Source organism: Annulohypoxylon maeteangense (genome assembly GCF_022496945.1).
Source record: "Annulohypoxylon maeteangense strain CBS 123835 unplaced genomic scaffold GGS22scaffold_4, whole genome shotgun sequence".
Lineage (NCBI taxonomy): Eukaryota > Fungi > Ascomycota > Sordariomycetes > Xylariales > Hypoxylaceae > Annulohypoxylon > Annulohypoxylon maeteangense.
Window position 1 is genome coordinate 1,730,874 of NW_025953251.1, and position 17,987 is coordinate 1,748,860.

The window sequence follows — 17,987 nt, forward strand, 5'->3', positions numbered from 1 at the left end:
CGATTTCCTCCTCTTCATCTGAAGAATACTCATCGTCTGACTCAACGACATCCAGTTCATCCATCTCTTCGAAGTTTGAGTCCAGAATCAGTGTGTGATGTGTATGCAGCTTCAAGGATGAACCTTGTGTAGTGGCAGGCTGTTCCCTCTCAGTCGGATCTAGTTCCTTCAGGAACATGCCGTCGATGCGCATCTTGGCGAACAGTTCTATTGCGTATGGTTAAGTATCTTTGGGTGGATGGGGCATGCTTAGTTTCCGCCTCGTCCGCGGTGCTGCCGCTGAGGGTTCTCGCTTCGCTTTTGTAATCTTATACTGATATTATGTCCTAGATATAGAGTGGCCGATTTGGGTTATAATGTGTAAGAATAATGTTTCGTTGAAGCATTTGTTAATGCTCTGATCGTAATTTTATCGTGAGAATAGTTGGCGTTCTTGATAGGGAAGAATGCAAGAGCATCTTCATAGCCTTGCTATCTTGCCTCACAGCTCTGGTCATTATATCGATCGGGTCCTAGTTTTGTTTATCTAATTGCCCCGCCATCCCCACGATCGTAGAGTACATGTCCTCGTACGAATCGCCCCAGTCAATCTCTTGGATCAACTCGGTTGTGGTAAAAATAATTGTTAAAAAGTTTAGGAAATAAAGAAAGCACGCCGGAGGTGCTACAAGAACCAGAGTTAGGTGGGCGATAAAAGATTCATTGAATCTTCGCTTAATGGAGGGACAGTCTAGCGGACTCTCCTGAAATACACGCAAGAGGAGTCTTGGCCGGTGCCTGGCCGAAAATGGTCTGAAGTGGCGAGAAGCCCAAATTATGGATGCACGTCCCTGCCATGGTGTGGGTAATGTTTCTTTCTAGTAAAAGGGCCTGTTTCGATAGTCAGTAATAGGGCCATGTTTCAAGAGAACTAAAGTAATCACATCACTATCGCGCCAGACCCGGGCGCTATGCATTGATTGTTCCCCTCTTGGGAGAATGCATCTGAACTTGCGATTCTGTAAAGGTCTCACCCTTAGCAGTCGCTGGGGTATATTCTTTTCGAAAAAGCTAGGAAGTCATAATAAAGAATGTGCTATGGATGGACATAGAAAGGGAACTTGGACTGTCTCTGTTAAAGGAGAGTCCTCATGAGTTCCAAGGTTTGGAATGATTATAAAAGCTGAAAGTACTCAAGAAAGATAAGAAAGAGGAAGAATACCTAGGTAGATAGAAATGATGAAGAGAATAAGTTGGGGTTTAAAGAGGTGGCATCAGAGGGAATTTATGTAATTATTTGAGCAGGTTTTTCTGTAGCTCTTAGTTGATTGACAATCAAGAGGCAATAGCTACCTACCTAGTAGGTACGAAAAATTGCGCTCACTGAGCAAAATATTAATTGCTCAAAAACTTTGAGCACATGACTCATGTAAACTATGTGGCTATAATGTTAAAATTCATCTAATAGTCAATTTATGGGTAGTAGAGATACACACCTGTATAGAAATCACGAAAATCGGAAGGCACCGCTACTTCCAACTACCTATATACACAATACACCATCAGTCGTATTACGTCGAGTACAATGCCGTAGACCAAGAGCTCTGCTCAAACATCTATAAGCTCTGAGCTTATCGTAGTCCCTATGAACCTTGCTTCACAGGTGAGCCCTCCACATCAACCTTCTCCCCTTTCTTCTGCAGCAGGTAGTCGCCACCACGCCATGCCTTATAGACACCATACAGGCCTTGGAACGGTCTAACATTGCGGAGAGCGACAGGCATTCTCGAGTTCTCTGTAGCATTCTTCTTCGCACTTTCATCAACCTTAACCTTGTCGTAGATACTTGGTAAGTGGGACGCATGGTACTTCTCACGAACAGTCTCGTATGCGGGGCGGTTGTAAGTCTGCCAGAACTCCTCCTCGGTGTAGTAGGCCTGCGCATACAACGTCTTCTTCCCGTCTAATTCGCGCAACTTCTGCTCAATCGCTCGGTTTAAACGGACTAGTTCTTCGTAGTCATTCGGTCCGGGTCCCCAGATGCCGAAATTGAGCATGAACTCAGGGCCTTTGGGGTCCGCGAAGTCGGCGTGTAGGCCGTGCGCTGAGTTGGGCGCGTCTCTCTTTGTGCGGATTGGACACAGCCAGAGGGGGTATATGCCTAGGGTCTCGTCTACCCAGTGATAGAAGTTGTCGACGGCGCCGTACGGTACGCCGACATCTTGGATTATATAAGTATCAGATAGCCCACTCTTATGTAAAGCGTGGTACATTACACGGGCGTGCATGTAAGTATCTAGAATGCTGCGAGTGATGCGATTGAATGGCGTGAAAAAGTACTTGTAGGCATACCTAGCCACCCAGAATCCACCACGATCCCATCGAAACAGGTAGTCAATCAAGGGGACATAGTCGATAACGGGTTGTTTCGACTTTTCAGCTCTTTTCTGTACGTCAAGGTAGAACCATGAATCACGACGTCGTAAATATCGCCTTGGTTTAGAACCTGTGGGGATGGAATCGACTAAGCGACCGGAACACACGACAGCTGTTTTGGGAGAAAATGCGATCGCATCGACGAACTCCACAACAGGATTTGCAACTTCTTCTTGTATCTTCTTGCAGGCTTCCGGAACGCCACTCACCGGATAATGCGTCAGTTCGATGAAGTCAGCGGCGTCTCTCAGCTGAACTTCAAGAAGAGTAACAACTCCGAGCGTTCCGAAAGCCGACGCAGCTCCCCAGAAAAGGTCCGGCTTTTCAGTTTTAGAAGCTTTTGATATTTCACCATTTGGAAGAACGATTTCGATCCAATTGATTGTTGAATCGAATGGTCCGTGACGGCACGAGCTACTCTCACCGGCAGAGCCGCTAAAGCCGCCGCCAACGGTGATGCCAGGGAATTCCATGACAACTAACGGAACCAATCCGTGATGCACGGTCGCGTTGACGAGCGCGTCCATTGACACATTTGGCTCAACCAGCGCGATTTTATTATCCTCGTCAACTTCCAGGATATGGTTGAGCTTGCTAGTGTCTACCGTGTTGTCGCGACTCTTTTCGGCTGCGCGGGTACTGTTCGTGGAACCATGGTAAACGCGGAAAGGCCGGCGTTGCGCGTAGAATTGCCGTAGCCTTCCGGATATGGATGTTACCGCATTATTGTGAGCTTCCATTTTTATAAATGGACGCGTCTATTAGAGTTTGAATTGCGAAGATTCGCGTAACGTAACCGTGATTTTGGATTTTGAAACATGGATCATGAACTGAGATGACTAATCAACCTTGCAGCTGGGAGCAGTTGGCGAGGGGTAAATCATACCCCTATTTTTCACTTGAGGCTTGGGGGATCAGAAGATATTAGTCTATGTAATAATTAAAATTAATAAGGCTATTATTTTCTGCAAGAGTTACTTTTTGGCCATTATATATCGTGCCGACTGATATAATGGTTTAACATCGGTATTGCTATTAGGTCCAGGTAGGGTTCAAGCCGCGATTTTCTCATGGAATTATTACCGTTTATGAATGGGTGAGTCTCCCACATTTAAGTATTAAGTATAAATAATGAAACCGACATAACTTACGATTTATCCAGCGTCCGTAGGTGGGGGATATTTATTAGCATATTATGACACCACATACCGCCACCGAGAGGGTCCTGAACCAAACTCGCGATCATAGCCATATACACAACTAGCGTACGTAGCCTAACAAGAACGCAATGAGCTTCGTCTATCACCCCTCTTGTAAGGTAAATGGACTGTGGCTAGGGGATATCCTTATAAAAAACAGTAGATGTTAGGTAGGTATCTTGACTCACTGAAAACTTCGTAATTCGTCGCCATATTTGTAATCGTTCGCGGTCGTGTTTCGTGGTTTCGCATCATTTCGCGGTCTCTCTGCCCCAGTTTCTATCCACATTAAAACATCTCACCTACCATTTCGCAAAGTATCGTATGGTTCCTTTATCATCATGCCGTCGTATCGTTCGCCCCCTCCACTGTCTCACTGATATATAAGTTCATTAATTGTATAGTGGCATACGCACCGATGAATAAACCTGGAAATATCCATCTGGCTCTAGCACTGCAAAACAAACCCTGTATCGACTATCCAATTTTATGCAACTTTTCCCAAGTAACCTTCTTTACTCGTCTCTTCCTGCATCGTCGGAGTAATCTTCCCAATAACTCTAATACCGTTTCGTATTTAACGACTAGAATAGTCCCAATAACGACTGGAACGGCGATGTGCCAACTATTTTGTGTTAGTATACTATTCTCTCAGGTCACCGTATTGGGAAGAAGCTAGGCTCACAAGTATCCCACACTATGTTCCTTGACTGATGGGAAGTCTTCGAAGTTCTGGCCAAAATAACTGGTCATGAGCATCAATGGTAAAACGATGGCACTCATAATCGAGAGACTTGTCATGATGCCACTCTGTTTGGCCAGGACAGCGTTGAATATCAATTGTACCATATTCTCAGCTGATTGTTTCAGCGACGCTAGATCCCCAGTGACTAGGATACAATGATCGTACTGAAATGAATGTCAGTAAGTCATACACTATTGATCGCAAGATATCTAAACTTTTATGTACTCACCACATCGCTCAGGTACGGATAAGTTTCGGACGCAATGGTGATGCCATTTGGTGGGGTTTGAGTTTCGTTTGACGTGGCTTTCCGCGTTAGCTTCGCTCTATCCCGAAGCGCTTTAACCAGGGTTTGGATGGGATTCAAAAGGCTGAACATCTTGTTGATCTCTGTCACAATGATGTACAGTTTTTGCGTATCCTTAGCTCTTGGTTTATTAAGGACGTCTAGCTCCAAGTCACCCAATACGTCTGCGTAACATGAAGTTACAGGCATAGCCATATCGATTATCGCATCGAGGATAGCCTGGATGACCATCGATGCATTGCATGACTGTCGTATAACAGTAGCTGGGGTCGCTAACCTGGCGAGAATAGGCTTCTCGACGTCATCAGCAGACTGCTCAAAGAATGATATGACCGTGTTATCTGTAGTCATGAACATAGATACTTGTTCGACCATCACCGCTAGTCCCCGGGAAGACAGGGCTGAGTTCTCCTCCATGTATTCCGTTCTTATGGTGTTCCGCGAAGAACGATAACCTTGTAACGTGTGGAGTCTGTTTGGTCCAGAGACATTTTGGAAGTTGCGGCGTCTATGTGTAGCACTGTGACGATGTGTTGATGGACTTGTCCCATTTTCAACCCCAGAGGGAGTAACAGGTGGTTCAGTCTCCTCGCTTGTGAACCATTGCCGAACCTTTTTGACGGTGCTTTTCACGGAGTTAAAGCTTTCCATACTCCGGGCTTCGTCACTCTCGTCACTACCATCGTCTTCTATTCGACGCATCAACTTTTGGCATGTAAGGGTTATAAATGCTTGATCATGCCTCCTATAATGGGATTGGGGTTAGTTATTGCGCTTATTTTGACAGGAAGTGGAGAAATCTTACCAGTCAACCTTTGGAAGGTTGCTCGTAGTCATTGTATCTTCAATGTTTAATGGATCGAGGCCTTTATATGAGCCCAACACCTGTATCACATCCCACGACAAGCCGTTAACATTGATCCAACGACATTGCGCCCAACTAGGTTGTGGTGCCTTGATGAATTCAACAAGCTCGTCATTGTCCAATCTAGACACTTGCAATTGTTCTTGCGAAAAGTCTACAATTGTGATGTGACACCGAGCCTGGAGGTTGGGTACTGTTCCCTGCCCACCATCCGGTTTTGAGGGGTCAATTCCCGGTTCGGCTCCGGGTTGCCATACCGGATGGCCCTCGAAATCTTTAAAATCCATAACGGTTTTGAAGGTCCCGGACCGAGGACGGTGACGAATACCAGACACTGAAGATCGTGGAAACTGCAGGATAGTTGGTGGGTCAACGCCATCAGCAGCATGATCTGTGTGTGGCGAAGATGACCGAGACAGGGAAGCTAAATTGATGGGCGTGGTGTCTGCCATGCTCGCGCTGGTCTCGCAGCTATCGGTAGATTTATGAGACATGGCTGTGACCTTCCAGCTGAAGGACCCTAAAAAAGATGACGCCAAGACTTCAAGAAAGCAGAAATAAGCAGGATATGGTGTTGTTTCTTCATTATAGTCGTGTGCCTCTTGGTCGTAAATTTGGCAAAATAAAATGGGTGTAGGATTTATTAGAAGGTTAACCTTAGAAAAAGTTGAAGTTGTTTTAGTCAAAATTGCTAGATCTGAAGTTGTGTATGATGGGTTGAGCTTTGAGCATTTTTTTGACGCGCTAAAAGCACTAACAGTATGGGTGCAGGGCCTTCCACAGGGGTCTCCACAGTGCTGTCTTGGGGCGCCTGGATAATAACGATTTAGCACTGTCGACAATGATAAAGTTTTACCGTCAAAAATAACGCCGCCTTTCTTGCGTTTCTTAGCATATTTATGGATTAAAAGAATAAAAATAGATATGCTTGGTATTCAATAAGAGTATTTTACCTCTATATACAAAGTTATTTATATTATACCTATTACTAGGTGGGTTAATATAGTACACCGTATCGTTCTTACATTAGAAGCTATTCATACCTTTTAATCACTAGGTATGTATAGGTATGCTTAGGAGTTTAGCAAGTGGCCTTGGGATACGATTTATATAGACTCTTTTGAACACACTTACCATGCCTGCCTAATAGATATGAACCTTACCTGGTAATGCTATATTTACCTAGGTAATCAATGGATGGCAACCTAGTATTCATAGAGCAAACATAAATCTTATAACTCTGATTCCATGATTGTTTCCCCATTGTTACATTCGCTCAAAAACTTTAAATCGTGAAGAATAGCCAATCAAATTTAAGCCAATGTGACCTATTAGGAAATCCTTAGCAGTCAACTAGTGGTTCAATCGACTAGCGCTGGCACTAAAGGTAGAACGAAGGGATGACGTATTTGGCAATCCTAAGCTATAGATTTCACTTCCTTCCACTTTAACAACAACTAAAGGAAATGGAAACTTTCAAGTCACCATGTCTAAATACGAAGCTCTCCGCCTGGAGAACATCAAGCGAAATGAGGCGCTTGTAAAGGATCTTGGGCTTCAGAATGATTCTCTTACAAATGAAGATGAGAGAAAAAGTGCGGGGCGGAAGCCGCCCGCTGCGAAACGTCGCAAGCTTCATCCTACTTCCCAACCTACGCGAACATCGGCCCGAATCGCAAATTCATCTACACAACCAATTTATAACGAAGATGCCCAAAACGAAACATCTGTCTCAAAACGGAAGCCTCGCAAAAATCAAACATCTAATGATCAATCATCAATTCCCAGAAGCCCCAGCCCGCAGCCACCGCCCAGTAAAGATCTCAAAACCTTGATCGCAAGCTGGTCATCCTGGAAACCCGAAGCACCTCCCCCAACCCGCGACGTGGAGGGGACCTACCACTTCCCATCCCACCCCCAATTCACCCCAAACAAGTCCCCCGAAGCCATAATCCAGGAGGGTTCATTCGGCGGAACATACTGGCGCCCCCTATACTCCCGGCACCTACGCACCACGATCTCCGAGGACTGGCGAGAGTTACCCACATCCTGGACCTCAGGCCTCGACGTTCAGAAATACCTTTCTAACAAAACATACAACCCGGAGATCAACAAATACGGCGTATCCTGCGGACAATCCATCGAAGAATGGGAAGCGGCGGGGTGGATCGCGCACGAGTACGACGTGCGCGGGTGGTTCCAGTGGTACTGCCGGTTCTGGCTTGGGCGGCGCTGCGCGGATGACGAGCGCCAGATCAGTCGGTGGAGGAAGTGTGTTGGGGAGACGGGGCGCTGGAGGAGGACGTTGCTGAGGAAGTATGTGCAGATGGGCATACGCAGTGTTATGGATGAGGGAGACGATGGGGACGAGGAGCGCGCGGGCGATGTGAGTCCCGTCGTGCACCAGACGTGCCATCATTGGGGTTGGGAGGTCCGGCAGCAGGCGCTGGATCGGTTTTGGGTGGAGGGGAAGTAACGCCACGTTTGCGATCCCCTCACTATTGTGTTCACTGCTACAAACGGTCATGGTTTGCGATAAATCGACTAAAATTGGTGTTTTATCAAACGGATCAGATTGTTTGGATTAAGGTATGTATTATCGCAAATATGGTTGCAAGCACACGACTTTCACTCCTCCTCATAACCGTATGTCAGAAAACTACTCGCCGCCCACCCATTCGCCACGGTGTATTCATCCAGCGAGGTGGTTCCGTGGAGCACCTTGTAGTCGTTCATCGCCCCGCAACCTATCGTCGAATTACCATCGCATTCGTGGCTATGGTTCTTGCTAACTAATCCGGCAACACGCTCTCCGACGTCGCGGCCTTCAAACCAGGCTCCGTGCAGGAACCCGTAGTATTGCGCCGAGGTGGCTTCCCCGGCGAACCAGAGCCGGCCCACGTTCGCGCGCAGGTTCTGGTGTTTTTCTAGTGTCATACCGACGGGCCAGTTGCTGTATGAGCCATAGGCCCACCTTTGCGAAACTGTTAGTTACGATTCATTGGGGATATTGGGGTACGGCTTACTCTTCTGTGCTCCATCGTGGGTACATGAAGGCGGTGGGATCAGGAACCGTTATGTTAGGAAACATGGAACGGATAACTTTCATAACTTCCGCCTTGGTCTCTTCGTCGGTTTGTTGCTCGACCTTGTATGATTTGTCGCCGACGACGGTAACGAAGATTATGTTGGATTCCTCGATAAAGCCTGGAGCCGAAAGCGACTGCCAGACAGGGTAATAACCTCGAGTTTTGTTGTCAGCGTATAAGAAGAATTGGGTATCCCGATCCCAAAAGGTCTCGTTGAACTGCAGGAAGATCTTGGTGTATGTGCCCATTTGGAATTGCTCGATTGCCTCGCGCTTCCATCGCGGTAGCACCGGGTCGAATTTGACCACTTCGTTCTGCAAGACTCCGACAGAGAACGTTGCGATAGCGTCTACAGTCCATTAAATTAGCAACAGCTCATCAGATGCGGTTCCGGTTAGGGGTTTTCCTGAACGAAGGAGAGGGAACTAACGTTGAGCTTCAATGCAACCGCCATCCTTAAGCTGGACAATGACGCCCTCAGGGCCGTACGAGATAGTTTCCACAGTGGTGTTTAGCAAGAGCCTCGGGTCATTCTCCTTAAGGAACTCGTACGCCTCCCCGATCACCCATGTATTGAAACCGCGCTGGTCCCAGACGAAGTTGTTCTGGTCGCTAAACTGATAGAACGTCAAGTTATACCCGGTAATACCGTACAACAGACCGCTCTGCTCAGGTGGATAAGCAGTCTCCCAATCCCACTCCCACCACTCCAGGGCTTGGGCATGCATATTCTTCTTGGGCTTCCAGCCAGCGAGGCTTAGGCCGGCACGCACACTCGTGTCCTGGAGGTTCTCTGTGAGAATGTACCCAGCGTCCTGCTCCATCGTGCCGTACGCATCTTCGTAGTCACGGAATAGACCAGTATAATTGTTGGCGCCGGTTTCATCGTATGTTAGGATGGAGCTATAATTCGAGTAGGTGTTATTCACGCCATACTTCTTCGCCAGCGTCCAAACCGGGTTTTCTGGACCACCTTCAGAACCAAGACCCTGTACCCAGTTCGCGCCGAGCTCTACCACGTAGGGAGTTCCGTCGGGCTTTTTGCCGAAGTTTGCATGCCTCACTAAATTTCAACATTTGAGTCAGTTCGGTAAAATTTCTCGTCTGTGTAGTTTCAAGGTCTCGAATTGGAGCATGGGTGTTCAATTCAAAACCATTAAATGACATAAAAGGAATAATTAGGAGACGTTAAGCATACCGCGACCTCCGATATAGTCATTGCGCTCGACAATCAGGAACTCCGGGACCGACGCATTCGACAGCGCCTGAGCGGCCGTGATACCGGCAACCCCCGCGCCGAGAACTGCTACGGTCGTTTTACGGCACACCGTCGCATCATTTCCTCCACGCGCCACCACTCTAGCAGTACATCCGAGAGGCGCGACGAGCGCGCAACACGCGGCGAGTAATCGCCCGTCCGTATATCTCATCGCGATGTAATTACGTCCTCACAACCGAAATATGTCGTCTTAACGGACTGTACAGAGGGAGCTGTAGCTGCGGGTGAAGTGTGACAGACATTTTCTAACAGGTAAAACAAGTGACAACAGCAACAATTTAAATGACAACATCCTGCTCTCCCCTACAGCTGATAAGCAAGATTGCCCATCTCCGTATGTATGTATGTACTGCGGCAGTGGTGGCTAGCTGAGCTGAGCTCACACCTACATAGGAGCTGCGATACGACTTCCGATATCTCACCTGCATGATCTGCGCTGCGGTACGATCCTTGGCTTTTTCGCGCGCGGGGCTAGGCGATTTCGAGAAGCTCATCGTCGCATTCAGGTACCGATTACACTAACCTGGGTACGCTTTAGCCCCGTCCCACTGATAAACCGATCTGGGTAGTTCTACGCGTCGCGTTAGACTCTTGTCGGCCTAGATGCTTCGTCATCTGGACCTGGGGTCATGTTGATGATTAGGTAATTGGAACTCCGTCTGGATAAGAGGTTCGATTGTCTTATCAACTACATGATACATAAATGCTAGGCCTTGGATTGAACTTGAACTTCATGGCCGTATTGTACCAAGGATCAGAGTATTGGTGGCTGGTGACGATCTTAATCCATGGATGTCTCTTTGGATATGTCCGAAGGATTAAGAAAGTGCGCACCAAGTCACAATTACCTAGCACAAGTTACACTAGGTTAGTACTTACTACGAAGTGTACGAATGATATGGATTTTCTCTTAATATCCGTGGTTACGCCCGATGCCTTTCGGGCCAGGCCCGTCTTAACGTGACGCCGAGAGGGGCAATAGTACCGAGAAAGCAAATAAAAGAGAAATATACGGGAGTTTTATTCAATGGATATCATAAAAAACAGCTGACTTCAATCTCCACTTGGAAGAGGCAATGCTAACGACAGACTATGAACCTACTTGTATGTAGATATGTGCCATAAACGGAACCTCCGAAACGATGACTTAGATATTTAAAAATGTAAACAAATGCCCACCAATTGTCTCAATATACGCCTCATCGAACACCACTTGATAATCGCCAAAGATCGATATCTCTCCTCGATGTGATCCAATACGGGCCGGGTAATTCCGATACCGAGACATTGTGGCACTAGGTAACCAATTGGAAAGACCGTAGAGGGGTATTGTAGCCAATGTGAAAGGAAAAGCCGTCCAATATTCTGGCCTGAAGGGGTATATCGATGTGCTCATCACCCTCGCCATCACAGTTCTTCGCTACCGAAATCCTCGTGTTCCTCACACGGCTGTCCATCCGCGCAGAAGGTTGAAGGCGGTGGCGGTCCGTGAGGAGGGCCCCCAGAAAACCTCCAGTAAGTGTTACGGCCGCGGGCCAGGGCTGTGAAGTTCAAGCAGCTGGGGTTGTAATGGTCTTCGACATTTCCCATCGGCCACATAGCAATGAAACATACCTCGTCGGCTTTACATGCGCCGCACTCTTTCCAGTTCGACCAGCTGAGGGATTCCATTAGCTCGCCAATTATTTGCTTAGTGGCGCCCATCGCGGCTGATTCGTCTACATCCGGGTCCTCGATGACAATCTCTCGAACTTTGAAAAGTGCTGCACAGATCGTAGCAGTCGTGTTCTCAAACGCCGCATAGATGAGTTTGTCCTCCGAAGTTTGTGGCTGGACTGGCTGGAGGAAGAACTCGACGCAGCGTTGTCGTGCGCCAGCGAGTCCGTCATCTGTCTCGGAATAGTCAATGTAGACGTTCAGAAGGCTGTTCATTTCAGCCTTGATAATCTCGATCGAATCAGTCTGGGCAATGAAGGGGAGCTGTTTGATGTATCGAGTGACGATCATATCGGAGACTCCTTGCCAATCTATGGGAGCTTGCAGGTGTGATATCGATCGGGCTACCGACTCGGCCACATGTTCCCTCACGACATCCATCTCTTCACTGCTGGCACCCAATAATCTAGGTAGTTCAGGTCTCTTCGGATCCGGGTTGGTGAGATTGATCGGGTAGAAAAATGCGGACACCATAGAGGAATAGTCGAGCACGACACGCGACGATCCGATCCCATTATAGCGCTGCGAGGCCGCTCTCACCCACTCAAATCCAGAAATAAGGTCGTTCTCTGAACCGGATTCGTCCATCGGCGGCCGTTTATTGGCAGATACAAGCCTGAGCCCGTCTGTAAAGTCGCAGTATATAATCTCAAAACCAGGTTCCATGCGAATAAACCCGTCAATCTTCCATTGCTGAGCTAACGTGCATAGCTCTTCGGCCCTTATCCACTCATCCCAAGCGGTACGGGTCTTGTTGCCGGCTAGCAAAATGTCCTGCGTATCTACCGTCCCCATGTCGGTCTTACCAGCTGCCATGCCGTCTATGTACAATACATTGAGCGGTCGCACTGACTGATAGATATGTAAGTAGCCTCCCCCTCTTAAGCGTGGAAGACGTTTGTTAGGCGGAGGATGGCCGTCTTGCATTTCCATACCCATTGGAGGAGGGCCTGGAGGCGGTTTTCTGTGGTTACGTTTGGGGCCTGGGGGACCGCCACGAGCAAAGCCCTCTGCATGCTCTATCTCAAATGCGAGCCATTCGAAAGAAGTCGGTATTTCCTTGGTGCTAGTTCCATGGTACAAGAGAACACCCTTTGGGATAACTCCAGGATATAATGACATGCCATTGTGATGTAAGGCGGATCCGAATTCGCGCATCGCATTATGGATGGAATTAAAGATTTGAAGTCCATTCTCTCGGGCGCTCTCGAGCGTTGGACCGAAACTCTTCTGAGGCTCAGCACTGCTGAAGCCAAGCGAGCTCACCGCTAGTACCAGCGCTGCCAGCCGGTTCGGAGTAGTTGAGATCATTCTCATTGGAAACAGCCAAGAGTTCCTTGTCCCAAATCAATAGTATAACTAGGGAAACACGCAAAATACATAAACAAAGACAAGAAGAGCAGAATATAAATAATTTAATTGTGGTTCACCTTATGATCATCGTCGACGTGGTGTAGGCCTAGCTCACTTTGTATTACGCGTCATTCGATACAAGGTACTTTCTTATCGGGTCCTGCAGAGCAGCCGATAGGTAACTACAATGGCTTCGATGCTGCATATTTTATGTTTCTGTTCGTATGTACCTCGCACAATGGCCTATATATTTTGATGATTGACGAAATCTTGAAAATACAATAATTAACTTTGATATGTTTGATAAAGTTATTCAAAGTCAAATTAGCCAGTGTCTAGTTTACTTATGTACATATCGGTCTTTATACCATTTACCAGCCGTTTAAATGAATATCATCAACCAAGCATGTATCTTTTAATTACAAATCTAAATAATTACGTAAGTGTCTTTCACCTTCTTGTATCTCGCGCTGTGCATCGCAGGATTTATATCTTTTAATTTTCTCGCTCGAAATTTAGACACGAATAATCAGATGCCTGTGTAGAATAAAAAAATCAAGTCCAGTATCCTTATTTATCGTTTTTAGCTTCTGTCATCATGAAAAACCCCGACATTGCATATGTCAATACAGCGGCTTACGTATACGATGGGCTTGACCTGAGTCAGCATATTACGTACGCAGAAAAAATCGGATTACAGATATATTACCTAATCTTTTTCAAATGGCTCCTTAATTGCTGAATTGAATACCTAAACAAAACACAAATCTTTTTTGTTAATATATCACAATCAAATATTATTAACTTCTTATCATTTCATGTAATAAATCTTTTATTTGGTACCATCCATATCCATGAAGCCATTCGACGATGGTACCTAGGTGCAGTTCATCCCCTTCGCATCTCGCTTACTAACCCACGAAACCCTTTCTCTAAACTACTTCCGCTCGGATTCTAAGATGGTGGTAAAGTTCGTGAGAGTGTTACTTTGATATATTAATAGAATGAACTCTACTTGTATTATATAGCGCAAAACTTTCAAAATAAAACATTGTTGCCACGAAACTCTAAATCCGCCCTCATATTTTCTCGAAAGAAATTGACAGACACATCATCCCAAACTATTTATAACACTACCTCCCCGTCATTTAACACACCGTTCTTCGACAAAAGTCGTTCAATTGTATTTCTTCCCTGAAATTTATGAACTATTGCGGCCATACTGCTGACAATAGGTCAAATTCTTTTCAAATTAAGTTTTCTACCTAATCTAAGTACTTACCAACAAGAATGGGTGTAAAAAATGAACAAGATCCGGCAACACCGGCGACTCCTGTCCCAAGATACACAAGCTTTTCGGATATACGTTCTAAATTCGAAGGAGACTTGATTGAGTTCATATACGGATCCAACTACATCGAAGTTACCGGTTCAGGCTTCGATGTGACCGAGACACTTTGTCGTAGGATATTCAAAGGGGAAAAGGTCTCCGCACAAGTGGAAGAAAGAAGTGCTGACTATGGGATGGCACAAGCCGCTCTCGTAGCCCTTAAGCGGCCAAGCTCCTTCCAAGACGTGGTACTAAGCCGACAAGAAGTCATAAACCACGCACAAGCCCTAAGCTACGCGATCGACCACTTTGTTATTGACGGAAAGGAGATAACCGAAGACTTCTTGAAAGAGGTCCACACGAAGCTTTGCTGCAAGGTGCTTGGAGAAGACGCCGGCAATCCGGGCGTTTACCGAACATGGGAGATCGCGGCACGGCACGGAAAGGATATGAAATCCAAGTCAGTGTTTATACGGGCATCGTCTGTACCTCAATACATGGAAGCATTTGTTAGCGACCTCAAAAACGACGTGATAAAAATGGAGGAGTCAAAGATTACCGATCCATTCGATCTGGCACTCGATATGGCAAGCAGATACTGTCACCGCTTCGTCTGTATCCACCCATTCGGCGACGGAAACGGTCGCATGTGCCGAATCTTACTAAACATCATCCTCCTAAAGTACGGTGGCCGGATTAGTGCATTCGGTAAAACCGAAAGCGAGAGAAAGGAGTACTTGGACTTGGCTAGGCGGGAAAACAAGAAGTTCCACCAAGAGGACATGGAAGTTCCCGAGGAGGAAAAGGAGGGTCATCATGAACTAAGGGAGTTCATTCTTAGAAGCCTTCGATCGAAGTAGAATGTGTTGTCTGACCTATCCGATATTAATGAGGTGGAGACAATCATGTTCGAAAATCCAAGGACGGGTGTAACGGCGACGACGACGTAGGAAGCTATAAGCTAGACGAATTACAAGGTACGATTGAAGCGAGCGATCGCCTATGAATACCTGATACTTATCGTATGAAGTAGATGTCCGAATATCGAGAATCTCATGCATTATGAAGATTAGTCAGCAACGTACAACATGTCATACTTGCGAGGTACTCATAGAGATGCAAATAGAGTTATTAGATAAGTTTAATGTTAAAGATTCGATGTTGTTGAGTGAACTGTAGGAAAAATGGAATAGATAATCGGGGAAAGCGTCGGTCGTTTTTCTAGGGACACGCCATGTAACAGAATAATAGCTGTATATACGCGTCAATAATTTTTTAATTATTATCACCACTGTTCCATGAACCTATAGTGACTAGGTAGCTGACACCATCACTCACTCTGTGAAAGAGCCTTCAACTACCGAGAGGCTTCTCAGAGATCACCATACTTGCCGTCAGATGTCAAGGACTAGTAGTCGGGGGGCATTGTTGGAATGGATTTCAGTTTTGATTGAAAGCTGTGACAGGGCGATTAGGTAATACTGGTGAAGGTCACCTGATTGCCAGGTGCCCTTGGGAATCAGGACTCAGCTTCCGGATTATGTCAGCTAAGGGTAGATCCATATTAGAACAGCTCGCTTTTAGGACCTACCTTTTATAATGCGAGAGATCAGGCACAAGATAACTATGTTATAAAAGCAAGGGAGAATAAGAGGACGTTGACGTTTCTTGGGGTTTCTAAACCAATGAAAGGAATTCGTGACCTGCTAAGTTCAAATTAAAATATGGAAATGATGACATAATCTAGCCTAATTGATTTTGATTACGTAATTAACCCGCAGGTCCGAGGTCTGAACTTGAAATTTTCTTATCGAAAAGAAGATTACATAAGCATTCAAGTTTTAAGGGTGTCTCAACAGAACGTCTTTTGGAAAATCTTCTTGTCCCCGGAAAGTCACATAAGTAACAATATTCAGATCCAGTCTCCAAATGGCAAAACATAAACCGAATAGCTATTTAGCACACCTGAATCCAATCTGATCTGAAACATGTGATAAGAAAGCATTCAGAGTCCAAAACACAGAATATTTAACCTTCAAGACAACAACACGTGACATAAAGTCATTCTATAGCGTCATGACTTTTTCGAGTTAAAATTCACTTCTTCTTAGACCTTTACATGAACCGAAATGTAGGTAAGTAATAACAGAGAGGAGGAAGCGTATACAGCATGGCCGTCCAGAGACACCAAAGCCTCCATGTCAACTTATCGGCCTGCAGGCCCGAATACCAAAGACACCGTACCGCAACTAGCGCGCCAAGAGTGACCTGGGGACCACCCAGAGCAAGACCCGCGCCCCAGAGCCATGCGCCGGCCGCCGGCCACACAAACATGGGTGCCGCGACGCTCCAGCGCGCCAGCCGGTCGCCCATGATGATGGGCGCGGAGCGTCGTCCGCGCACGCGGTCGCCCTTGACGTCTTGTAGATCTTGGACTTGCATTGTGGTGAAGATGGTGGCGCTGACCACTACGGCCACACTCAGAGTTAGCAGGTAGTCTACTTGATAAGAAATACTCCACTCCCTCCTATTACCACATGGGTAACTTACTTGCCGCCCACACCACGCCCTCGGAACTCAACCCGGCGAACAACCCTCCGTCGCGCGCCCCGACAGCCACTTTGACGGAGCCTGTGTTATATACCATGAAAGCAGCGGCGATGATCGCGTTGCGAGCGATATAGCCCTCATCGCCTCCCCGTAGGTCATTGTACAGCCACGTGAGCACCATAACAACGAGGCTCTCGATGCCGACACCGAGCGCAAAATGATTAAACGCAACGACTAGCGGGATCAGGTATAGCATGGCACAGCGGATGTGGTCCGTTGTGATGAACCCGCTCGGCACGGGTCTCCATGGCTTATTTAGCGCGTCTTCGACCACCGACTCCGGCAGCCGTTGATTAGCTAGGTCGAAGATGAAGAGGTTCGACCAGTTGAAAAGTATCACGAGGCCGAGGCGCGCTAATGCTTTGAGTTTCGACATTTCGTCGTTGTTGTTGCCGCTTTGCTCCGCTACTATCCATGGCCCGGAAAGGGCGCCGCAGATGCCGAATATGGTGTTTGGCCCGACGAAGGTCAGGGCGTTCGACTCGGTCAGGAGCCAGAAGATTTTGAAAAACCTTCCGAGACGACTGGTGCTCTCCCTAATATGAGTAGGCGGTTCATCATGGCTCTCGAACTTGCTTCTAGTAGGTGATGGCAGAGAGAGGGTTTCACCTTCGATGCTAGGGTATTGTTCTTCAGGATGCGGCTGGATATTATCACCCATTCCGTCGTGCCTGTGACTACCTAGGTTTGAAATCATTAAAAAGCTGGAATAGACTGGTAAGTATTAGCGATAGATGATCTTTACTTCTCTCTTAATCACCAATTTTCTCACTTCCGTTCCATCGAGCCTGTTTTAAGTATTGTAACCCGCCTCTTTCCCTCTTCTCCGCTTCCTCCGCTCTCCCCCAGGAAACAAGATTCACGCAGCCGACATGCTTTGGACTCTCGTCCTCAGCAATGAAGACATCGCGAAGCCACAATATGCATCTCAGATACTACCCATTATCCATCTTTCGGTCTGTCTCAAATGTTCTCCACTGAGTATGATATTTGTCTTAACAGCTTTCCCTTATGGGACTTAAATCCAATCCATCATCTGCATGTATTCCGCTTGCTGGTTACGCAAGTCCGTGGATAGC

At 46.7% G+C, this 17,987-nt stretch overlaps 7 protein-coding genes across 7 annotated transcripts; 2 read left to right on the forward strand and 5 right to left on the reverse strand.

The window, feature by feature from the left end:
* Positions 1–1,457: 1,457 nt before the first annotated feature.
* On the reverse strand, positions 1,458–3,194 carry GGS22DRAFT_157502 (FAD-binding domain-containing protein). Its single transcript, XM_047960509.1, has one exon. It carries the CDS (start codon positions 3,153–3,155, stop codon positions 1,623–1,625), a length of 1,533 nt encoding a protein of 510 aa, XP_047821403.1. The 5' UTR covers positions 3,156–3,194; the 3' UTR covers positions 1,458–1,622.
* Positions 3,195–4,295: 1,101 nt separating this feature from the next.
* GGS22DRAFT_186404 (uncharacterized protein) lies at positions 4,296–6,025 on the reverse strand (the record flags this gene model as incomplete). The annotated part of the gene is made up of 3 exons (XM_047964450.1): positions 4,296–4,523; positions 4,589–5,411; positions 5,472–6,025. The coding sequence occupies 3 exons, from the start codon at positions 6,023–6,025 to the stop codon at positions 4,296–4,298; spliced, it is 1,605 nt and encodes a 534-aa protein (XP_047821404.1).
* A 967-nt stretch (positions 6,026–6,992) lies between these two features.
* On the forward strand, positions 6,993–8,280 carry GGS22DRAFT_111436 (uncharacterized protein). Its single transcript, XM_047957960.1, has one exon. The coding sequence runs from the start codon at positions 7,018–7,020 to the stop codon at positions 8,005–8,007; it is 990 nt and encodes a 329-aa protein (XP_047821405.1). The 5' UTR covers positions 6,993–7,017; the 3' UTR covers positions 8,008–8,280.
* Positions 8,084–10,678, reverse strand: GGS22DRAFT_111443 (putative flavin-containing polyamine oxidase). The gene is made up of 4 exons (XM_047957963.1): positions 9,819–10,678; positions 9,051–9,683; positions 8,558–8,969; positions 8,084–8,505 (listed from the first exon to the last, which is right to left on the reverse strand). The coding sequence occupies exons 1-4, from the start codon at positions 10,048–10,050 to the stop codon at positions 8,160–8,162; spliced, it is 1,623 nt and encodes a 540-aa protein (XP_047821406.1). The 5' UTR covers positions 10,051–10,678; the 3' UTR covers positions 8,084–8,159.
* Positions 10,679–13,212, reverse strand: GGS22DRAFT_111438 (uncharacterized protein). The gene has a single exon (XM_047957961.1). It carries the CDS (start codon positions 12,930–12,932, stop codon positions 11,307–11,309), a length of 1,626 nt encoding a protein of 541 aa, XP_047821407.1. The 5' UTR covers positions 12,933–13,212; the 3' UTR covers positions 10,679–11,306.
* A 1,046-nt stretch (positions 13,213–14,258) lies between these two features.
* On the forward strand, positions 14,259–15,831 carry GGS22DRAFT_198798 (Fic-domain-containing protein; the record flags this gene model as incomplete). The annotated part of the gene is made up of 1 exon (XM_047966181.1): positions 14,259–15,831. One exon carries the CDS (start codon positions 14,259–14,261, stop codon positions 15,156–15,158), a length of 900 nt encoding a protein of 299 aa, XP_047821408.1. The 3' UTR covers positions 15,159–15,831.
* Positions 15,832–16,208: 377 nt separating this feature from the next.
* On the reverse strand, positions 16,209–17,569 carry GGS22DRAFT_198800 (UbiA prenyltransferase family-domain-containing protein; the record flags this gene model as incomplete). Its single annotated transcript, XM_047966182.1, has 2 exons — positions 16,209–16,766; positions 16,849–17,569. 2 exons carry the CDS (start codon positions 17,567–17,569, stop codon positions 16,414–16,416), a joined length of 1,074 nt encoding a protein of 357 aa, XP_047821409.1. The 3' UTR covers positions 16,209–16,413.
* Between the last annotated feature and the right edge of the window lie 418 nt (positions 17,570–17,987).

Excerpts from the sequence above, each read along its gene's own strand:
- GGS22DRAFT_157502 (XM_047960509.1), bottom strand. The coding sequence starts at position 3,155 with ATGGAAGCTCACAATAATGCGGTAACATCCATATCCGGAAGGCTACGG.
- GGS22DRAFT_111436 (XM_047957960.1), top strand. The coding sequence starts at position 7,018 with ATGTCTAAATACGAAGCTCTCCGCCTGGAGAACATCAAGCGAAATGAG.
- GGS22DRAFT_111443 (XM_047957963.1), bottom strand. The coding sequence starts at position 10,050 with ATGAGATATACGGACGGGCGATTACTCGCCGCGTGTTGCGCGCTCGTC. Across the intron at positions 9,684-9,818 it reads TGACTATATCGGAGGTCGCG|TGAGGCATGCAAACTTCGGC; the intron begins GTATGCTTAACG and ends GTTGAAATTTAG. Across the intron at positions 8,970-9,050 it reads CGGTTGCATTGAAGCTCAAC|ACGCTATCGCAACGTTCTCT; the intron begins GTTAGTTCCCTC and ends AATGGACTGTAG.
- GGS22DRAFT_111438 (XM_047957961.1), bottom strand. The coding sequence starts at position 12,932 with ATGAGAATGATCTCAACTACTCCGAACCGGCTGGCAGCGCTGGTACTA.